General features: G+C 41.2%; 1 protein-coding gene across 4 annotated transcripts in view; it reads right to left on the bottom strand.

Moving 5' to 3' along the window:
• The window catches only part of MYH15 (myosin heavy chain 15), a 77079-nt gene that overhangs the window by 29918 nt on the left and 24244 nt on the right, over positions 1–22917 (bottom strand). For all 4 annotated transcript variants that reach the window (XM_056556304.1, XM_056556306.1, XM_056556305.1 and 1 more), the window contains 9 exons: positions 22041–22108; positions 20997–21084; positions 20790–20907; positions 19377–19500; positions 18342–18478; positions 13502–13757; positions 5247–5489; positions 4900–5076; positions 4310–4455 (listed from right to left, as the gene is read on the bottom strand). In XM_056556304.1, the coding sequence (XP_056412279.1) occupies positions 4310–4455; positions 4900–5076; positions 5247–5489; positions 13502–13757; positions 18342–18478; positions 19377–19500; positions 20790–20907; positions 20997–21084; positions 22041–22108 (1357 nt within the window). The remainder of the gene's footprint in view (positions 1–4309; positions 4456–4899; positions 5077–5246; positions 5490–13501; positions 13758–18341; positions 18479–19376; positions 19501–20789; positions 20908–20996; positions 21085–22040; positions 22109–22917) is intronic.

Raw genomic sequence — 22917 nt, 5'->3', positions numbered from 1 at the left:
CGTGGCTATCCCGAACAGCTGCTGGACACGAGGAGGGTCTCCTACCTTGCCTCCTGGTGTCCGATCGCCGAATGACTGCTCAGTGCCTGAGATCCAGGCATGAGCAGTCAAGCAGCAGAATCATCGATCACTGGTTTCCTATGAGAAACCAGTGATCAATGTAAAAGATCAGTGTGTGCAGTGTTATAGGTCCCTATGGGAGCTATAACACTGCAAAAAAAAAGTGAAAAAAAAAGTGAATAAATATCATTTAAAAGGGGTTGTGCACTGCCCTTCCTTTCGGAGTTCCGCACGCAGCGTCCGGAAGTTCATTACTCCAAATGCTGTGTAAGGGCTTCCGTGTTCGCGGCCGCTGGGCGTGACGTCACGCCCGCCCCCTCAACGAAAGTCTATGGGAAGGGGGCGCGACCGCTGTCACGCCCCCTTCCCATAGACTTTGGTAGAGGGGGCGGGCGTGACATCACGAGGGGGCCGCAAACACTGAAGCCCACACACAGCGTTCGGAGTAATGAACTTCCGGACGCTGTGTGCGGAGCTCCGAAAGGAAGGGCAGTGCACAACCCCTTTAACACCTCCCCTATTAAAAGTTTGAATCACCGCTTGGGCTTAATGATGGGCGACACGTACCCAGACGGAATCACCGTGACAGAAACCCATTTTTTACACTCGAATGTTCTTGTAGACCCAGTTTTTGAAATTTTACAATGGGTAATAGGAGAAAAAGCCCCCCAAAATTTGTAACCCAATTTCTCTCAAGTACGGAAATACCTCATATGTGTATGTCAAGTGTTCGGTGGGTGCAGTAGAGGGCTCAGAATGGAAGGAGCAACAATGGGATTTTGGAGAGTGAATTTTGCTGAAATGGTTTTTGGGGGCATGTCACATTTAGGAAGCCCCTATGGTGCCAGAACAGCAAAATAAAAAACAAAAAAACACATGGCATACTATTTTGAAACTACACCCCTCAAGGCACATAACAAAGGGTCCGGTGAGCCTTAACACCCCACAGGTGTTTGACGACTTTTCGTTAAATTCGGATGTGTAAATGAAAAAAAAAATTTCACTGGAGTGCAGTTTCCCCCCCAATTTTACCATTTCTACAAAGGGTAATGGGAGAAAAATCCCCCCAAAATTTGTAACGCAATTTCTCCCGAGTATGGAGATACCCTATATGTGGCCCTAAACTGTTGCCTTGAAATACGACAGGGCTCTGAAGTGAGAGAGCTCCATGCGCATTCGAGGCCTGAATAAGGAATTTGCAATAGGGGTGGACCCGGTTACAAGAACGGGGGCTTGTCTCCACCAAAACCCTACAGCAGTGTTTCCCAAACAGGGTGCCTCCAGCTGTTGCAAGACTCCCAGCCTGTCAGGACAGTCTATGGCTGTCCGGCAACACTGGAAGTTGTGGTTTTGCAACAGCTGGAGGTGCAGCTTAGGAAACACTGCCGTATGAGACGTTTTTCATTTTTATGGGGGGGGGGGGGGGGGGGGGGGGGGGCGACGTGTAAGGGGGTGTATGTGTAGTGTTTTACTTTTTATTATTTGTTAGTGTAGTGTTTTTAGGGTACATTCACACAGGCAGGGGTTCACAGTAAGTTTCCTTGAAGGTTCCCCCTGTAAACCCGCCTGTGTGAATGTACGGGCTGTGGCAAAATGACACCTCCCAGAATGCACGGACAGACCATACATGCTGGGAGTTGTAATTTTACAACAGCTGTAGGCACACTGGTGGGGAACCACCGAGTTAGAAAACAGACTCTAGCTCAGTGATTCCAACCCATGTGCCTCCAGCTGTTGCAAGACTACAACTCCCAGCATGTACGGTCGGTCAGTGCACTCTGGGAGTTGTAGTTTTGCAACAGCTGGAGGCACACGGGTTGGAATCACTGAGTTAGGAAACAGACTCTAGCTCAGTGTTTCCCAACCAGTGTGCCTACAGCTGTTGCAAAACTACAATTCCCAGCACGGCCAGACAGTCAGGGATGCTGGGCGTGTAGTTCTGCAATATCTGTCTCTTCAGATGTTGCAGAACTACAACTTCCAGCATGCCTGGACAGTCTGGGCATGCTAGGAGTTGTAGTTATGCAACAACTGGGGAAGAACAGTTTGGAGACCGCTAAGTAGCGGCCTCCAAACTGTAGCCCTACAGATGTTGCAAAACTACAACTCCAAGCATGCCTAGACTGTCCATGCATGCTGGGAGTTGTAGGTCTGCAACATCTGAAGGGCCAGATATTGCAGAACTAAACGCCCAGCATCCCTGACTGTCTGGGCATGCTGGGAGTTGTAGTTTTGCAACATCTGGAGGGCTACAGTTTGGAGACCACCATATAGTGGTCTCCAAACTGTGCCACTTCAGATGTTGCAAAACTACAACTCCCAGCATGCCTAGACAGTCAGTGCATGCTGAAAGTTGTAGTTTTGTAACATCTGGAGGACCACAGTTTAGAGACCACTACACAGTGGTCTCCAAACTGTGACCCTCCGGATGTTGCAAAACTACAACTCCCAGCATGCCCAGACAGCCTTTGGCTGTGTGGGCATGCTGGGAGTTGTAGTTTTGCAGCTTTTAGAAGGCCACAGTGAAGATCACTTATCGCGATCTTCACTGCAGCCTTCTCAGCCGCACTTTCCGGCTGCCGCTCCTCCTGCTTGCGCCGCTGCTCCGTGGATGCCGCCGATGCCACCTCCGAAGGTCCGGGTAAGCCGGGCCATGCTCCCCCCTCTCCGCCAGTGTTCCCCCGCTCTGTACCGACTTCCGATCGGTGGCCAGAGCGGGGGAAATGAACTCTAACCCCCCCGCCCCCCTCCTGCCATTGGTGGTCAGCCTGATCGACCAATGGCAGGGGATAGGAGGGGGTTGCAACACTGCCACCTCGCTCCTATCCTTTAGGCTGGTCGGAGCTGGCTCTGACAGCTCCGATCAATCTTATTTTCCGGGAGATCGGGTCCCCAGTGACCCGATTTGCCCGGACCGTGACAAATCGCAGGTCTGAATTGACCTGCGAGTTTCTGCGATCACCGATATTGGGGGGTCTCAGGACCCCCCTAGGCATTGCCACGGGATGCTTGCTGATAGATATCAGCAGTCATCCCGGTCCGATCACCGCCCGGCGAGTGGCAGTGATCGGAAATGCTGAGGGCGTATGTATACGCCCTCCGTCCTTAAGTGACGGGACGCGAGGGCGTATGCATACGCCCTTCATCCCCAAGGAGTTAATACAGTGTCCATGTCTTAAACAATATGTAGGACGCACTTCCCGAGCATTGAAAACTCGGATTTTAGAGCATACATATAATATTGAAAAAGAGAACGAAAAAATTATTCCACCAAGGCAACCCTAATAACCTTAAATATGTAGCACTTCAGAAGATACAACCAGACTGCTTCCTTCACTAATTGCTAATAGTGATACAATTCTCACTTATGCCGGCTACATCTTTCATCATTGTTACAAAGCGACAGTCATTTTCCATTTGAAGCTAACAAGCATAGAGATCTCTATTACTGTACTTTATCCTATAGACTGTTGCCAGTGAATTCATCTAATTGTTGCCATAGGATACAGCAGTCTGACTGTCATTCAGTGACATCAACCTATCAGTGGAAATTATGCAACCATTTTACAGGCTATGAACCTTTTTAGATGGATCTATTAACCCACTAATGGTTTTTATGCAAACATTGCTATAGGCTATTAATATTTGCAATATTATTGTGAGTTATATGGTGGTCTCAACAGACTTTTTAATCTTGTATGATTAATATATATATTACTTTTATCTAGTGAACATTATTTATTATACCTTATCCAGTGATTACCGTGACTTTACAAGGGTCCTGTAAGTTATTGGGATCACTGTTTACACATTTATTATTAATAAATTAAATTAATTATTACCCTATGCGTGTCCACAAATCCTTGACCTTGAGCCCCAATCTTCTTTCTTTTTAATTTTAGATTTACCTGATACACCATGGGTATAGGTGTATTTTTTGGGCAGCCCAGGTTTATTTTGGTCGTGATTTGAACAAGAACCACTCCATTTTTCTCTACTATAATTTACAAATCTGTTTAACTTTCTGGAGCCAGTTGATATATATTAAAAAAAAAGTTTTTGCCTGGAATACCCCTTTCACCGACTTACGTAAATGTTTAGAAAACTATTTTCCATGTGTTCATTTTTTTTCCTATTTATATTTTTTTGTTTTTTGAAGTGTTACTGGACTTATTTTGAAGGTTTTTAATTTTTTTTATTAAGTTGACAAAGATGCCCTCTTCTTTCTTTATTTGACTCATACACTTACTTTTTTAGTTTCTCCTCCTGCTGCTGCTTATCATTTTCAGCATCCATAAGACTCTCTTGTGTCAGCTTCAAATCTCCCTCCAATTTGCGTTTAGCTCTTTCAAGATCCATTCTTACTTTCTTCTCTTGCTCTAAGGAGCCCTCAAGCTGCAGACAAGGGAAAAATGTTGCAATTGTTTTGATGTATGAACTTTTCTCTTAATACAATGCAAGATAGGTCTTTGGGTGCCCCTACAACGAACGGTTGGCCAACAGCTATCTTGCATTATCAGCATGGCCAAATGTTTACTTAATTTATATATATTTTTAATATATCTCCTTTTAATAGGAAATAATATAATCTGGTTATTTCTTCACAGTATGCAAGCTACAGCTTTATAAAATATACTTCATGGCGAAGTCACATAGTATACATCAAATCACAAAAAAAGTCAGAATGATCCAATTTGTCTCCTTTGTCAACTGTCCACCTAGCAGGGTTGATGGCGATTGAACTGTGCATATACCAGTTACTTACATTTAATGCAGTAAAGCATATATAAAATTGCTATAGGCAAAGATAAAAAGAGAAAATCTCAAATCTGATCTTACATCATCTACTTGCTGTTCCAGCTTAGTTTTCAGTTTGGTCAGACTGTTGACTTTGTCTTCTTCTGCTTGAAGGTCATCCAGAGTTTGCTGATGAGCCTCCTGCAATGCTTTTTTCTCTTTAGTTAACTTAGTAATAGTATCATCCAGCGTTGCCATTTCCTCAGTTAAATTTTTGACCTGGAAACATGTTTGGAGAGAACAGTAACTGCCATAGGAACCTGTCATAACACACATAATTCTTCAGCACACTACTTTACTTGTATGCCTCCTCTACTTGTAAATAAAAAAAAAAACATTATTGCATTTTCTAGGAGAGCTTACATACTAATATATAGTACGACAGATACCTTATTTTCTGTTGCATGTTTTTCTTTTTCTGCTTTAGCTAATGTTATTTCTAAATCATCAATGTCTTTCTTAAGTTCAGAACATTCATCCTCCAGTTTCCTTTTCTTGGAAGTAAGCTCTGAGTTCATTTCTTCCTCATCTTCTATGCGTTCTGTGAGATCCTTGATTTTGGCCTCCATTTGTATTTTAGATTTGATTAACATGTCACATCTTTCCTCGGCATCCGCCAGAGTGTCTTGTTCCTATGAAGAGGTTTACACAGACTGGTTTAGAATACCTTACTACAAACTTTTCATTACAGTTTATAATATTTTGAAATTCCATTTCAAAATCAAATTTACCTTCAAATGTATCTACATAACAATTTTAATAATTTTAAGACAATATTGTAGTAGCCAATCTGTTGGTCAGTAACAGTAAGGACATCTTTGGGTTAAGTTATGATGCATGTTTAACCCTTTCAGGACGCCGGTTGTATGGGTATGCCCTTGCGTCCAGGCACTTGAGGATGCAGGGAGTGCCCGTACGCCCTAGTCCCTTTACCGGTGTTTGAAACGTGCTCACAGGCTGAGCACGATTCAAACCTGATGAGTTCTGACTGCTATAAGCAGCCAGGACCCAGGGTTAATGCTGGGCATTGCCGATCGGGGCGATGCCTGGCATTAACCCTTTAGACGCTGCGATCAAAGTTGATGCTGGGTTAACAAGTTGATGCTGGGTTAACCTGTCGGGTAGCTCAGCCCAGTCCTGATAAGCTGCCTCTTCGCAATCTGATCAGTGCTCTGAAGCTCCCATCCAGCCATGGCAGGCTGGAGCAGCAGAGCACCGATAACACTGATCAATGCTATGCTATGCCATAGCATTGAACAATGTATGCAATTGAAAGATTCCATGGTATAGTCCCCTATGGGTACTAAAAAAAAGTAAATGTAAAAAAGAAAGTTAACCCCTTAAGGACGCAGCCCTTTTTCACCTTAAGGACTGAGCCCTTTTTCGCAGTTCTGACCACCGTCGCTTTACGCATTAATAACTCGAAAACGCTTTAACCGAATATTCTGATCCTGAGATTGTATTTTCGTGACATATTCTACTTTATTTTGGTGGTAAACTTTCGGCGTTACTTGCATCCTTTTTTGGTGAAAAATCCCAATATTTCATGAAAATTTTGAAAATTTTGCATTTTTCTAACTTTGAAGCTCTCTGCTTGTAAGGAAAATGGATATTCCAAATAAATTTTATTTTTATTCACAAATACAATATGTCCACTTTACGTTGGCATCATAAAATGGACATATTTTTACTTTTTGAAAAAATTAGAGGGCTTCAAAGTAGAGCAGCAATTTTCCAAAATTTCATGAAAATTTCTAAATCTGAAGGGACAGATGTTACAGAACTACAACTCCCAGCATGCCTGGGCAGTCTAGGCATGCTGAGAGTTGTAGTTTGGCAATATCTGGAGGGCTACCGTTTGGGCACCACTGTAACAGTGGTCTCCAAACTGTGACCCTCCAGATGCTGCAAAACTACAACTCCCAGCATGCCCAGACAGCCTTTGGTGGTAGTGAATATAACTTACTGCCACCTTCCCCCCCCCCCCCCCCCCCCCACCGTTGTTTTCCTACCTGCGCCTGTCTCCAGCGACGGTGCATGTAGTTATAATTTTTTAAAGTAGTAAAATAAAATAAAACTGTTACGTTATGTGCTCCGGCCACACACGCTGGCCGTGAGCACATGGTCCCCTTACCTTCTGCTGCTGACTGGGCTGGGACTCGCATCGCGGGTCGTGCCCGCATGCGAGCCCCAGTTAGTCACTCTCCGGGTGTTTCTCCTTCCTCTGCCTCGGCCTCTCTGCTCCGGCGCGTGTGTCCCCGTCCCCTAGGGCGCACGCGCCGGAGCTTTAAGATTTAAAGGGCCAGTACGCTCATTAGTGTACTCCACCTGTAGCTCATTTATAAATACCTCCACCCTCCTCAGTTCCCTGCCGGATCTATTTTGCCTTGTGCCTTTGAGAAAGCGTTCCTCTGTATTGCCTTGCCGTGTATCAGATCTATGGCTCTTGTGACTTTACCTTGCTCCTCTGCCACCTGCCTACTGAACCCCTGCTTCGCTTTGACTACACTACTGTGCCGCCTGCCCTGACCTTCTGCTATCCAGACTATGAGTTGCCTTATCCCTCCTGTGCCTCGCATCTCCTCAGACGCCTGTGTGGCCAGGGGTAGCGACCTGGGTGCCGCCTGCAGCAGCAAGTCCATCCCGCTTTGCGGCGTGCTCTGGTGAAAACCAGCTGCACCTTAGACTCTGCTCCCTGGTATGGTCCGAGTCATCTGCCACACAGGTCCAGTGGATCCACATCCACCGGGGTTCCTGTCTTCAGAAACGTGAGTGTTACAGCAAGATCCGGCCATGGATCCCGCTGAGGTACCCCTATCTGAAGTCACGGATCTTCCCTACATTGTGGTACGTCAGTCCCAGCAGTTGGCCGACAGGCGCAGCAATTTTCTCAACTTTCAGCCATGATGCAACAGCTTTTGGCCTTGCAACAGCAGCAGGTTCCATAATCTGTCCCACTCCCACCTCCAGCTCCTGCAGTGCTTTCTGGCTCCCTGCTGAGCCTGAATTTGGAGCTCATGTCTGAACTGTTTCCGACGGAACGTAGTAAGGTGGCCTTTGTCATTAGTCTACAGTCCGGAAAAGCCCTGGCTTGGGCTACACCCCTTTGGGACCATGGCGATCCAGTATCCTCCAATTTGTCAGCATTCTTGGCAGAATTTCGCAGTGTCTTTGAGGAACCCGCATGTGCCTCTTCAGCTGAGATGGCGTTGCTGAACCTCTGTCAAGGGAATTCTACCGTTGGTGACTATGTGGTTCAATTCCGCATTCTAGCCTCTGAACTTGCCTGGAATGATGAGGCCTTGTGTGCATCCAAGAAAAAATAATAACACACGCTGGAATTGCTGCTCAAAAGTTTCCTTTATATATGATAAAGAGGATAACAATTCTCTTAAATAAAGAAAATAATATTCACCCATGTGCACAAAAATAATATTGCTTGACAAAGAAGGCGTTGCCTTTGAAACGTTGCATGGACTTTTCACACCCTCGGGTGTAGGAGATGGCCGTACCTATGGACACAGGTCATACAAGTATAGAGAACCTGATCTAAGTCTCCGACTGGACACTGCTGAAATATTTTTGTGCACGTGGGTGAATATTATTTTCTTTTTGTAAGAGAATTGTTATCCTCTTTATCATATATAAAGGAAACTTTTGAGCAGCAATTCCAGCGTGTGTTACTATTTTTTTCTTGGATGCATTGTGCTGAGTATAGAGCGCTCAGGAAACCACGCCAGCCCCATGCACACAGGTCCCCAATTGTTAATTAAGAGGCCTTGCCTTGTGTGCCACATTCAAAAAAGGACTGTCAAGCAGGATTAAAGATGCCCTTGCAGCATGTGATCCTCCTTCTTCTTTGACAGAACTTATCCACTTGGCCACACGCATTGATGTGCGTTTTGCCGAGAGACAGGAGGAATTGCGCTTAGAGAGGGAACCTGCCCCCCTGACACTCGTGTTTCAACATCCACCTCTTCAGTTTCTTGCGCCTCTTGCCGAAGAGGTTATACAAGGAAATTGTTCTCGTCTTACGCAACAGGAGAGGTCACGACGACGCAATGAGAATTTGTGTTTGTATTGTGCTAGCCCGGAGCACTTTCTCAAGGATTGTACAATTCGCCCGCACCTAGGGTAGGTGGGAAAGGCATCCCTGGGTGTGAATACTACCTCTCCACGCTTAACTATTCCTGTACAAGTCTTCGCTTCAGCCAAGTCTTCCTTTAGCGCTACAGCATTTTTGGATTCTGGATCAGCAGGTGACTTTATTGATGCGGCTTTAGTCCACAAGTATCATCTTCCCCTTACTCGGCTTGCCAACCCCTTGTTCATCTCCTCTATTAATGGACCAAATCTGGACTGTATGGTTCGCTTCTGTACTGAATCTCTTGTCATGCAAGTGGGAGTATCGCATAAAGAAAAGATTGAATTCTATGTTCTGCCGCACTGTACTTCTGACATTCTTCTTGGTCTTCCTTGGCTGCAATGCCATTCCCTGCAACTGGATTGGAGAACTGGAGAAATAATTCGCTGGGGACAATCCTGTCAAAATTTTTGCCTCCAACCTGTTCTGCATGAAGTTGTTTCTCGTCTTCCTCCTTTACCTGGCCTGCTGCCACCTTACCAAGATTTCTCTGATGTTTTCTGCAAGAAACAGGCTGAGTCTCTGCCTCCACATCGTCCTTACGACTGCCCTATTGATCTTCTGCCTTGTACCCCTCCTCCTCGTGGAAGGATATACCCTCTATCAGTTCCTGAGACCTGATAGAATATTCAGGAGAATCTCCAAAAGGGATTTATCCCTAAGTCCTCTTCTCCTGCTGGAGCAGGTTTCTTCTTTGTAGGGAAGAAGGATGGCTCACTCCGTCCATGCATTGACTACATGGAACTTAACAAACTCACAGTCAAGAACCGTTACCCTCTACCTCTTATCTCAGAACTTTTTGACCATCTACGTGGTGCCATGGTCTTCTCAAAGTTGGACTTACGCGGTGCTTATAACCTCATTCCTATCCGCAAGGGAGATGAATGGAAAATGGCCTTCAATACTCGTGACGGACATTTTGAGTATCTTGTAATACCTTTTGGTTTCTGCAATGCTCCAGACGTTTTTCAAGAGTTTGTCAATGATATCTTCCATGATCTTCTCTACACCTGTGTTGTCTTATACCTAGTTGACATCCTGATCTTCTCTTCCAACCTAGAGGAGCATTGTACTCATGTTCGTCTGGTTTTCAGCGACTTCGGAAGAATCATCTATACGTCAAACTGGAGAAATGCCTGCCAAGAAATCTAGTCTTCCGTTTCTTGGCTACATTGTCTCTCATCAGGGCCTGCAGATGGATCCAGATAAGTTTTCTGCAGTATTGGATTTGCCTCGTCTGTCTAGCCTACGTGCTATTCAACGCTTTCTGGGATTCGCTAACTATTATTGTCAACATTTTTCATCCTTGGTTGCTCCTATTGTGGCTCTCACTACAAGACCTGATCCAGAGAGGCCCTTTGCTTTGGAGGATGATCCCTCATCTATTGGAGCGGGTGCCGTTCTCACTCAGAAAAACACCAAGGGCAAGTGTGTAACTTGTGGGTTCTTCTCCAAGAAATCCTCTCCTGCTGAGAGGAATTACTCCATTGGAGATCATGAACTCCTCGCTATCAAGCTAGCTTTGGAGGAATGGCGACATTTATTGGAAGGTTCTTCTCATCCGGTCAGCATCTTCTGAGATCATAAGAATCTTCTATACCTTCAGTCTGCTCAAGGCAGGCAAGGCAAGATGGTCACTGTTCTTTTCTAGGTTCAACTTCTTCATTCACTTCCATCCAGCAGACAAGAACATCAGGGGCTGATGCTCTCTCCAGGTCCTCTGACGTCATTGGTTTGGACTCCACGCCTAGGCATATTATTCCTCCTGACAGTTTGATTCCTGTGGCTCCTGCCAAGATTCAGCAAGTTTCTCCGGGAAAATCCTTTGTGCCCGCCAGATTGAGACGCAAGGTCCTGAAATAGGGTCATTCTTCCTTGACAGCAGGACATCCTGGAATACGCAAGACTCTTCTTCTCATTTCCCGGCACTACTGGTGGCTCCATCATGAACGTGATGTTTCTGATTTTGTTCAGTCCTGTGTAACATGTGCCCATGACAAAACTCCTCGACAAAGACCTGCAGGACTTTTACAACCTTTACCCATTCCAGAGACTCCCTGGTCCCATATCGCCATGGATTTCATCACTGATTTGCCACCTTCTCATAATAATCATAATAGTCATCTGGGTCGTTGTAGATCGGTTTTCCAAGATGGCTCATTTCATTCCTCTATCAGGTCTTCCTTCTGCCCCCCAGCTGGTGAAGTACTTCTTGTTGCATGTCTTTTGTTTACATGCTCTTCCTCAGCATATAGTTTCGGATCAAGGTGTGCAGTTTGTTTCTAAGTTCTGGCGAGCGCTTTGTAACCATCTGGACATCAATCTGGACTTCTCCTCGTCCTACCACCCTCAGTCCAACGGTCAGATTTCTGTCTTCAGAAACGTGAGTGTTACAAAAACCTACATAAATTGGGTATCCTTGTAACCGTATGGACCTACAGAATAAATATAAGGTGTAATTTCTACATAAAAGTGCACTGCGTAGAAACGGAAGCCCCCAAAAATTACCAAATGGTGTTTTTTATTTTTTATTTCACTGCACGAATAAAATAAAATTTCATTTTATAACTTTTGGGGGCTTCTGTTTCTACGCAGTACATTTTTCGGTTAAAATGATACCCTACTTATATAGGTTTGATTTTGTCGTACTTCTGAAAAAAATCTTAACTACATGCAGGAAAATGTATACGTAAAAAATTCTCATCTTCTAACCTCTATAACTTTTTTTTATTTTTCTGCGTACGGGCCAGTATGAGGGCTCATTTTTTTGCATCGTGTTCTGAAGTTTTTATTGGTACCATTTTTGTATTGATCGGACTTATTGATCGCTTTTTATTCATTTTTTTATGGTATAAAAAGTGACCAAAATACGCTATGTTGGACTTTGGAATTTTTTTGAGCGTACGCCATTAACCGTACTGTTTAATTAACAATATATTTTTATAGTTCGGACATTTCCGCACACGGCAATACCACATTTGTTTATTTCTATTTTATTAACAGGTTGTTTTTTTTATGGGAAAAGGGGGTTGATTCAAACTTTTATTAGGGAAGGGGTTAAATGATCTTTATTCACTTTTTTTTGCAGTGTTATAGCTCCCATAGGGGGCTATAACACTGCACACACTGATCTTTTACCCTGATCCCTGCAAAGACATAGCTTTGCATGGATCAGTGTTCTAGGGGCTCGATTGCTCAAGCCTGTAGCTCAGGCTAGGAGCAATCAAACGCTAATCGGAAGTGACGGAGCAAGGTAAGGGGGCCTCCACTCGTGTCCTAACTGATCGATACATCGCGATTTTATCGAGATAGTTCCGATCAGCCCGACTGAGCTGCCGGGAAGCTTTTACATTCATTTTAGATTGCCGCATCTAAAGGGTTAATAGCCGCATCTAAAGGGTTAATAGCAGGGCACAATGATCGTGCCGCACGCTATTAGCCCAGGGTCCCGGCTATCAATAGCTGCCGGGACCGACCCGGTATGATGCGGGGTCACGGCGTGATCCCGTTTTAAATACCGGGACCGGGCATAGGGCGTACAGGTACGCCCTACGTCCTTAAGGAGTTAAAGCCAAAATGGGCTGAGTCCTTAAGGGATTATAAAAAGTTTACATTTGTTACTAAACTGCTGTTATTTTTATAGATCTACCATCAAATATTTGCTGACATTTCAAATTATTTGATAGGATAGATCCTGCCTTGCCATTTAGTTATAATAGAAGATAAAAGAGAATTAGTAGAAAAAATGCACCTGCCAAGAGTGTTAGATCTATATACTGTATGCTATTTAAAGGGAACCCATGCTGCCTCAACCATGAGTCATTAGGTTGGATCCTTGTGGCTTCTGCCTGCCCCTCCGGTCTTGACTGATAGGTCTATTCCTATACCCAAACTGGGAAATATTTATAGATCAAGGTTAATGGAGTGGTGGACCTCCATGAGGACTTGCGGTTTGGGCATTACGAAAGGGTTAAAAGGTTCCTTTTTTTTGAGCCAGGAATATTTTTGTGGATATTTATCATCCTGCATTTAAACTAATCTACTTTTAGTTTGAAACAAATTGCTTTAATAATACTTTCTTTACATCTTCCCAACAGCAGTAGGACTACTAAATGAGATAGTTAGTGCCCTTTAGCATGTAATGTTTTTGTGAGATATTAATTTCTGATTAATTGTTATGTAGTACGGGTGGATATTCAGTAATACCCTATTTTTTCCAGTATTTTTACATTTTTAAGTATTACAAAGTTCAGTATCAGGAATAAGATTTTAAAGTAGAATTGCAGGGGTAAATTCAATTTAATGCTTTAATTTCATGTGTGACTTTTTGTAGAATAGCTAGGCTATGCTTTATGAGAAAATATTATTATTCATTCAATTTTGTTTACTATGTTAGGGAAAAAGAGCATACCTTATACAGAAAAGTCAAGATTGTATGATAACATTCATGTTTGTAGCATACATAAGATGTGTTTAAGTTTTAATATTTCTTGTTCTCACCGCTTGTAACTGAAGAGTTAGGTCATTTTTCTCCTGCACCAATGTGACTTGTTTTTCCTCAAGTTCTTTCCTCCTGGTTTCTGATTTTTCAAGTGCCTCCTTTAGCTTGAGGAATTCATCTTTCATGTTCGCCATTTCCTTCTCAGTTTCTGCGGACTTCAGCAGAGGCTTAATCTTGAAGAAGAGCTTCATCCAAGGCCAATTTTTTACAGCCATAAAAGCACGAATGTTCCATTGGATAACAAGTAGAGCATCCCTAACAAAACATTAAATTATAACTGTATTACAAACAATAGTAGAAGAAATAGCGGGGCACCAGGAATAAAAAAAAGGTTACTATATACACCATATATGTGAAAAATGATAGATAGAATGCATTTGGAAAGTCTTTAGGTAATTATACTTTTTTACATTTTGTTATGTTGTTGCCTTGTACTAATATAAAAAAATATTAATTTTTCCCCCTGATTTTTCTGTACTCAATACCCCATAATGACAGTAAAAACAGAATGTTAGAAATCTTTGGTAGTTTATTGAAAAGGAAAACTAAAATGACATTTACAAAAGTATTCAGACCATTTCTTTAGCTGATGCACCTTTAATCCCCAATTTGTCCCACTACGACAATCCATCCACTATGACAATCCATCCAGTGAAAGGAGACACAACTTCAGTTAATTTCCCGACCGGATATAGAATTAAACTTTCTCAAAATCAAAAATATTCCTGAAACCCTCATAAACTACCTGTTCTTTAATATATACAGACAGAGGGGGCATTTACAAATGGAAGAATGTGAATTCTTAACTGCTTTAGAGCACAAAAGTTGTGGCAATAGTTGCGGATTTCTAAAAAGTGTGCAGACGTGTGACTTTTGTGTGAAAAGTCACATACACCCTGACTCAAAAGTTGCACAGAAAATGTAAGGCAGGGCTGAATTGACCTAAGAAACCGTCTACTTCTGTGTGACAATTTTTCAGACATTCCGCAAAAAGTCACACTTACTAAATCAGTGACCACTGCACAAAGTGCTCTAATTGGGTAAAAATTATGGAAACGTTTCTAAAGCAATTGTTGCACAAAAAGTGTGACAAATATACAGAAAAAACTGCATTAAAAAGCTTTCTAAATGTCTTGATAACCCCCCCCCCCCCAAAGGCTCTATAAATAGAAAAAAAAAAAAGAGAGGGAGAAAAGGGGCATCCCTGCTGCGCCCCACGAGTAAGCTTAAAACTCCTAGAAGATGTCCCATTTATAATAACCCTCACCCTAGGACTAATGTAAATTGGCAGTACCATCTTAATAAAGGCTGGAGCGATGAATAATACTGGCCAAGCAGTTTTTGTTTTTTGAAGGAATTTTTAGCACAAGGCTGCAACATTACAAAATGTAAAAACTGTGAAAAAGCACAGACTTTATATACAGTATATGATAACCTGATGAACCATAATAAATTAATAAAGTTAATCTGAAATGTGGTATATGTAAAATGCACTTTCACTATTTGTATACCCAAACAATTTCATTTGTGATGGCACTGAACAATAACGTTGAAGAGTACCAAATAAAACTTTTAATATAGTGTTCCCTGTGTCATTAGCAGTCATTTTCCCATTCACTTGCTTTTAAAAATTATCAACATAAATATGTTTAAAATGTAATAGAAAAAATGGCCATTAGGTGGCTCTTTCCTGTTCCCTGCCACAGTTAATAGTTTTGATAGGAGTTTGATCTCCTCCCGTCTGGCAGGAAACCAAACTCAGGAAGTGTTTCTCTGCACTGAGCTTGATTGACAGCTGCACAGAGCCTCACTGAAAGCTGCAAAGCGCCTTATTGAAAGCTACACAGAGCCTCACTAAAAGCTACACAAACTCAAAGCTCTACAGACTGAAAGCTACACAGATCCTGAGGTCTTCTATTTATCAAACCACTGCAAAGATGTGAGGGTGGAAATGGTCCCCCAGCAGGCTTTAGTGATGTCATGCCTACTGAGAAACGCCCACTTTCTCCTGCTGGGAGATTGCACAATGTAAGCAAGAATAAAGGTATGATACACAGCATTTTAAAGCACTGAATTCTCTTTAAGGGTGGGAGGAGTGTTAGGACATGTACTTTTTAAATGGGCACTGTCATAAAAATATTTTTTTTTGCATATGATAGAGCCTGATAAATCTGGCCACTAGGGGTCTCCCTTCTGGTCCAGACTGCACTCCATCTGCTCAAAAGCACAGACTTTGGTCTCCTGCTGGACTGGCAGGAGACCAAACTGAGAAAGTGTAATCTGGCCATGGGCAGTGAATAGCACTCGCTCTACCTGATTCATTCACTGCCTATGGCCAGACCCCACTTCCTGAGTTTGGTGATCGTGGCCATTTAAATATTGTATATTTGTGTGCAGCAACATTAATATATGGACATATAATTTAATCTACTGTAGGGTAGCCAAGGAATATGTACAGTCATGGCCGTAAATGTTGGCACCCCTGAAATTTTTCTAGAAAATGAAGTGTTTCTCACAGAAAAGGATTGCAGTAACAAATGTTTTGCTATACACGTTTATTCCCTTTGTGTGTATTGGAACTAAACCAAAAAAAGGAGGAAAAAAAAGCTAATTGGACATAATGTCACACCAAACTCCAAAAATGAGCTGGATAAAACTATTGGCACCTATTTAAAGTTGTGGAAAAATAAGATTGTTTCAAGCATGTGATGCTCCTTTAACTCACCTGGGGAAAGTAACAGGTATGGGCATTATAAAAATCACACCTGAAAGCAGATAAAAAGGAGAGCAGTTCACCTAGTCTTTCATTGTGTGTCTGTGTGTGCCACACTAAGCATGGACAACAGAAAGAGGAGAAGAGAACTGTCTGAGGACTTGAGAACCAAAATGGTGGAAAAATATCAACAATCTCAAGGTTACAAGTCCATTTCTAGAAATCTAGATTTGCCTTTGTCCACAGTGCGCAACATTATCAAGAAGTTTGCAAACCTTGGCACTGTAGCTAATCTCCCTGGTCGTGGATGGAAGAGAAAAATTGATATAAGGTGTCAACGCAGAATACACCAGATGGTGAATAAGCAGCTCCAAACAAGTTCCAAACATATTCAAGCTGTCCTTCAGGCTCCGGGAGTGTCAGCACGAACTATCCGTCAACATTTAAATGAAATTAAACGCTATGGCAGAAGACCCAGGAGGACCCCACTGCTGACACAGAGACATAAAAAAGCAAGACTACATTTTGCCACAATGAACTTGAGTAAGCCAAAATCCTTCTGGGGAAATGTTTTGTGGACAGATGAGACCAAGATAGAGCTTTTTGGTAAAGCACATCATTCTACTGTTTACCAAAAATGGAATAAGGACTACAAAGAAAAGAACACAGTACCTACAGTGAAATATGATGGAGGTTCAATGATGTTTTGGGGTTGTTTTGCTGCCTACTGCACTGGGTGTCTTGAATGTGTGCAAGGCATCATGAAATCTGAGGATTACCAACCGATTTTGGGTCCCACTGTCAGAAAGCTGGGTTTGGGTCTGAGATCTTGGGTCTTCCAGCAGGACAATGACCCCAAACATACGTCAAAAAGGACCAAGAAATGGATGGCAACAAAGCGCTGGAGAGTTCTGAAGTGGCCAGCAATGAGTCCAAATCTAAATCCCATTGAACACCTGTGGAGAGCTCTTAAAATTGGTGTTGGGAAAAGGTGCCCTTCCAATAAGAGAGACCTGGAGCAGTTTGCAAAGGAAGAGTGGTCCAACATTCCGGTGTAAGAAGCTTATTGATGGTTATTGGAAGCGACTGATTTCAGTTATTTTTTCCAAAGGGTGTGCAACCAAATATTAAGTTAAGGGTGGCAATAATTTTGTCCAGCCCATTTTTGGAGTTTGGTGTGACATTATGTCCAATTTGCTTTTTTTCCCACCCTTTTCTGGTTTAGTTCCAATACACACAAAGGGAATAAACATGTGTATAGCAAAATATGTGTTACTGCAATCCTTTTCTGTGAGAAATACTTCATTTTCTAGAAAAATGTCAGGGGTGCCAACATTTACAGGCCATGACTGTAGATTACATAAAACCTTTTTGATGTAAATGACATCAGTGTGTTGTAAGGCCAACGAGCCTCAGGAATAAAAGTATTTTTTTTAAAGAAATGATTTGACATGCCATTTAACAGCTGTATCAATTAAAGTGTTAGCAAAAATTAAGTAGAAAAAAATACAGCTTTTTTTGGCTGTTTTTTGAGCTGTAAAATATTAATATTTTGGGATAATTTATGGCTCAAAAATGGCCAAAAACTGAGCAGAACATGGATTTAGGGATATGAATAGTTTAAGTTAGATGAGTAAAATCAAGCATTCTATTCATTAAAGGGGTATTCCAGGCCAAAACTTATTTTTATAGATCAACTGGCTCCGGAAAGTTAAACAGATTTGTAAATTACTTCTATTAAAAATCTTAATCCTTCCAATAGTTATTAGCTTCTGAAGTTGAATTGTTGTTTTCTGTGTAACTGCTCTCTGATGACTCACGTCCCAGGAGCTGTGCAGTTCCTATGGGGATATTCTCCCATCATGCACAGCTCCTGGGACGTGACATCATCATTGAGCAGTTAGACAGAAAACTTCAGAAGCTAATAACTATTGGAAGGATTAAGATTTTTTAATAGAAGTAATTTACAAATCTGTTTAACTTTCAGGAGCCAGTTGATTATATATATATATATATATATATATATATATATATATATATATATATATATATATATATATAAAGGTTTTGCCTGGAATACCCCTTTAATAGTAGTCTTGCTCTTTTTGTATTACTAAATATTTTACCTTCTTTCAAGAATCTTTTGGAATTCGATTCTCATTAGTTTTCCTCGGGCTATTGCCTGGATCAGTGTGAGAATTTTAGCTAATCTTTCATCTCGCATCTCTTCAAGATGTCCCAGCAAACCAGCCTTGAAAAATACCTAGTGCACATAAAAGCATGTTATAGTTTTTTTTACCCAGATTGTGCTCTGAATATTTCCCAATACTTCCCAATGTATGTTGTAATGAAGACAAGCATAGAAACGGCACCAAAAAAACACCATTAAAGGGGTACTCTGCCCCTAGACATATTATCGCCTATACAAAGGATAAGATGTCTGATCGTGGGGGTCCGGCCGCTGGGACCCCCGGGATCTCTGGGTCGGCTCCGGGACATTCAACTGTGCAGGGAGCTTTGATGTGTAATTAATGCAGTATAAAACCAGTTCCCCTGCATAGGCCTTGTATGGAGTAAGGTAAGACCAGAAAAGAATTTAGTGGAACGAATTGTAAAATTTTAATTCTTGTCATTTGACTGCTGCTACTAAAATTTGAGACACTAAAATAAGGGATAGATTAATCCCAGAGTTACCGTAATTATAGATATAGCAATACAAGCTCTTTTCTAAGGATCGCATAGCAGGGCACATGGCAGAGGAAGGGGATAATCACTGGAGCATATATGAAAATAAATGGTCCTGATCAGTGGTTTCTCAAAGTTTCTTGGTAACCGTGTCGTATGTGAATGGTGCCGAAACACAGTGCATTTTGTGACCTATATGTACATCATTGTTCATTAATGGGAGAAGGAGCTTACTTTTGAAATTGAAAAAAATATATACATAAAATATACCAAAGTGGAATAATTTATCAAATTTTCTGTCATTAGATGGAGCTGTACTTCATACGTTATGTAAATAATATTAGGAATGTTCACTTTTTTGGATACATTATTAGTTGTATTAAAGATTTATAAGAGAGTCACCCACAAAACATTGGTTATTCATAATATAAATTATTAGGTTAGCCTTAATATTTATAACCTTAAGGAAAAAAAACCTTTGTATGTCCAAATCGATATTGAGTGTGATCAATGTCCAAACTTCCCAAGAGTTTTTCAGTGGCTTTCCTGCTATCCACAAATTTGTCTTCTGGGATTGCGGTAGGGTTCAGAATACGGTACCTTCCAAAACAAATGGGACAAGAAGTCAAATTGCACCTGCCTCCTCTCCAAATAACAGATGAGAAAGTACAGTGATGGACTGTCAAAATCATCCACCCCTCAGCTGTCGAGCAAAAATGAAGCTGCCATAGGTGAAGGTCTCATGCATGGTGGACAAAAAGATTGAATTAAATGGAAGAAAACTAATTCTTCTATCAAGTTTAGTGGCTTTGATTTTATGGTAACCAAGACAGAGCATTTGTAATTAATGTATTAATGTATTGATATATGTGTGCTTAAGATGAAACAGATGTTGGATGCTACTTCTTTGCTTAACATACATATAGGGGAATATATCAATTGTGTCTCTCTCTGTGCCATCTATTTTTAATTTAAAGGGGTACTCCACTGGAAAACCTTTTTTTTTAAATTAACTGGTGCCAGAAAGTTAAACAGATTTGTAAAGTACTTCTATTAAAAAAATCTTAATCCTTCCAGTACTTATCAGCTGCTGTTATGATCTACAGGAAGTTATTTTCTTTTTGAATTTCCTTTCTGCCTGATCACAGTGCTCTCAGCTGACACCTTTGTCCATTTTAGGAACTGTCCAAAGTAGGATCAAATCCCCATAGAAAACCTATCCTGCACTGGACAGTTCCTGACATGGATGGAGGTGTCAGCAGAGAGCACTGTGGTCAGGCAGAAGGAAATTCAAAAAGAAAAAATCTTCCTATGGATCATAACAGCAGCGGATAATTACTGGAAGTATTAAACATTTTTTAATATAAGTAATTTACAAATCTGTTTAATTTTCTGGCACCAGTTGATTTAAAATTTTTATTTTTCCAGTGGAGTACCCCTTAGGATCAACAGCCCCCTTTTTTACACATATTTATTATTCTGGGTGCAAGGCAATTAATAAATGTGTCCTATGCTCCAATTAGAAATCTGTCCAATATGCACCACAATTCTGTTCAGTTGCATAAACGGTAGTCAACTTTGGGACAAAATATGAGCCATAATTGAGCTTTTACTGGATAATAATGACTTTTAAATGTAGACATTACACCAATTGGACAGAAATTTATACTGTCTAGAATGTTGCACAGACACATTTGTTTTATACATTTTGGTACAATTTATGCCTAGAATGTTTTGTAAATGGATACATTTCCCTCATAACATTTTATATTCATATTACTTCATGCTTCACAATAATCTGAAGTATCTATATCTCTATCATGGCTAACTGTAGTTCCTTAGTTTCCATAAGGAATTCTGTATGACTTATAACATGGATCATTACATACCTTTGTTTGAAGTCAGCATACACAACCCTGTTTGGAAAGCCTTTGCGGCAAATACGTATTCCCTCTAACACACCATTACAACGGAGTTGGTGAAGAACCAGGAATGGGTCCATAGCACCTAACATAAAAAATTATATGTAACCATACCCTCAAAGCATTATTTAAAATAATGATATCAAACTTATTATATATTATGGGGGAAATTACCTGGAGTCTTGGTTTCATTGGGAATGATGCAGCGCACAAAATGTGGTGATGTTGATCTAAGATTAGTCATTAGTTTGTTCAGATTTTCCTGAAATAAAAATAGTTTGTTCATAAAACTAATGAACTGGAGACTTTGTGGATTTAAAATATAGATATAAAATATAACTTTTCCGAAGCTCACTGATGCCCTTTACCAGGTTTGTGAGGAGATCCCCATAACATCTTATGCTGTCTCATCCAAAGCATGTCCAGACTTTGTCAGGATGCATACAGCCACATGGGGGCCTACACACTATTGATTCAAGTTAGGTGTTGTCCTGATGGAATTCAGGCAAATTGGATATGCCTGTGATTTCAAATTTTTTTACATTGACTTTCAGTGTGATTTGAAATCCAGCCCTCAATTGGTGGAATATTTTTGTTCAGATTGACTGTTGATAGGTTAAGTTGATCTCAATTAGCTTCACAATTTACATCAATAAAGATTTTGAACCTGAATCAACATTCCTTTACATTGTCATTGGGCTCCGTTAAATGGAGCTCCATTGGCAATTCTGTCAAGATGGCGGGAGTTTAGTGGAGAAATAAATTGTGCATACACAATTATTTTTCTCTACTAAACTCCAACTGAATGGGGTCCTTCAAGACCCGGCAGTGTCCGTTGTACTCTGTCTTGTTTCAGGGTCCATTCTGCGCAAGAAAAAAAATGGGGCGGATGCAAACGGCAATATGAACTTAGCCTGAAAGATCCAATGTGAGATTTTAATGTTCCACACATTTTTTTAGCCCTCTAGTACAAATATGCTGTGAAGTGAAGTCTTACTGATTTTAAACAAAGGTTTCTGTTCTAAGCTAGGATAAAAAGAAACAAATATTATGGATGATAGATTATATATTTATATTATTTTCTAATACCAATGTTGAGCTAATTGTTCCCCAATGTTCAGACATGCTGAGACATTAAAGGCAATTTATTAACTGATGACAGCTCATAGTGCTCACTCTATATTGTACGTAAAGCTATGAAAGTAAAAAGAACTTTACCTTGTGCATAGAGGACACAGTTTGGAATGAAGCTCCCTTCTTGCGCTTCTTTTCTCCACCTTGGTCAGCTGTGAATCAAAGCCATACAAGATTAAACAGTGAATGATTTAAGCACTAACATAACTCCCATCTAAACATAGACCGTTAATAAAATTTAGGCAGTTAATAAATTCATTTTCTGCAATTTCATGAAGATGCAATCTACATATTTTATACTGTATACACACATTTTTACTTCTTGCTTAAAGCAAAGATTACTCTAGTTTCTTGGAAAAAAAATTCCCTCTTTCAGTTTTGATGTAAGGGGAGATTTATGAAAGAACTCAAAGCCCTTTTTTTGCTTACATTTGGCGCAGGAAATGTCGCACATGCTCCTAAGCTATTTTTTTTTGTCCGTATTTAAGAAAAAATCAAACAGCCTTACCAAAGACGATTTCAGTTTTACATCACAAATCTTTGCCAGCCCAGACCTGGCTTATAAAACTGGCTTTGGAGAGCAGGATTTCAGATTTCCTGCCAGGATCCGTAATTTCTCAGGATCGACCGGCCAATCACAGCTCCCGGCAGGAGATATGAAATTACAGTGTGATATGAAAAAAGGAGCCTGGGCTCCCATCACTTCATAGCCACCCAGGACTCCTGCAGCCAGACACTGTAGAGGTGCCTTAGGGGCCGGAGGATGTGAAGGAGCCGTCCCTCAGTTCTGTGGTACTACTACTCACATCATGAAACAGAGTCTGTGAAAAAAGGAGCCAGGGGTGCCATTACTGTATTGTGAAAGTTACATAACCTCAATTATCTCTCGAAATATTATCCATCCAATAGTAAAAGGGCAGGGTGAGGTGCCTACTCCTTTTCTCTGTCAGTGTAGTAGGTT

This window comes from Hyla sarda, chromosome 2 (genome assembly GCF_029499605.1).
Source record: "Hyla sarda isolate aHylSar1 chromosome 2, aHylSar1.hap1, whole genome shotgun sequence".
Classification (NCBI taxonomy): domain Eukaryota; kingdom Metazoa; phylum Chordata; class Amphibia; order Anura; family Hylidae; genus Hyla; species Hyla sarda.
This window is presented reverse-complemented; position numbering and strand designations above follow the sequence as displayed.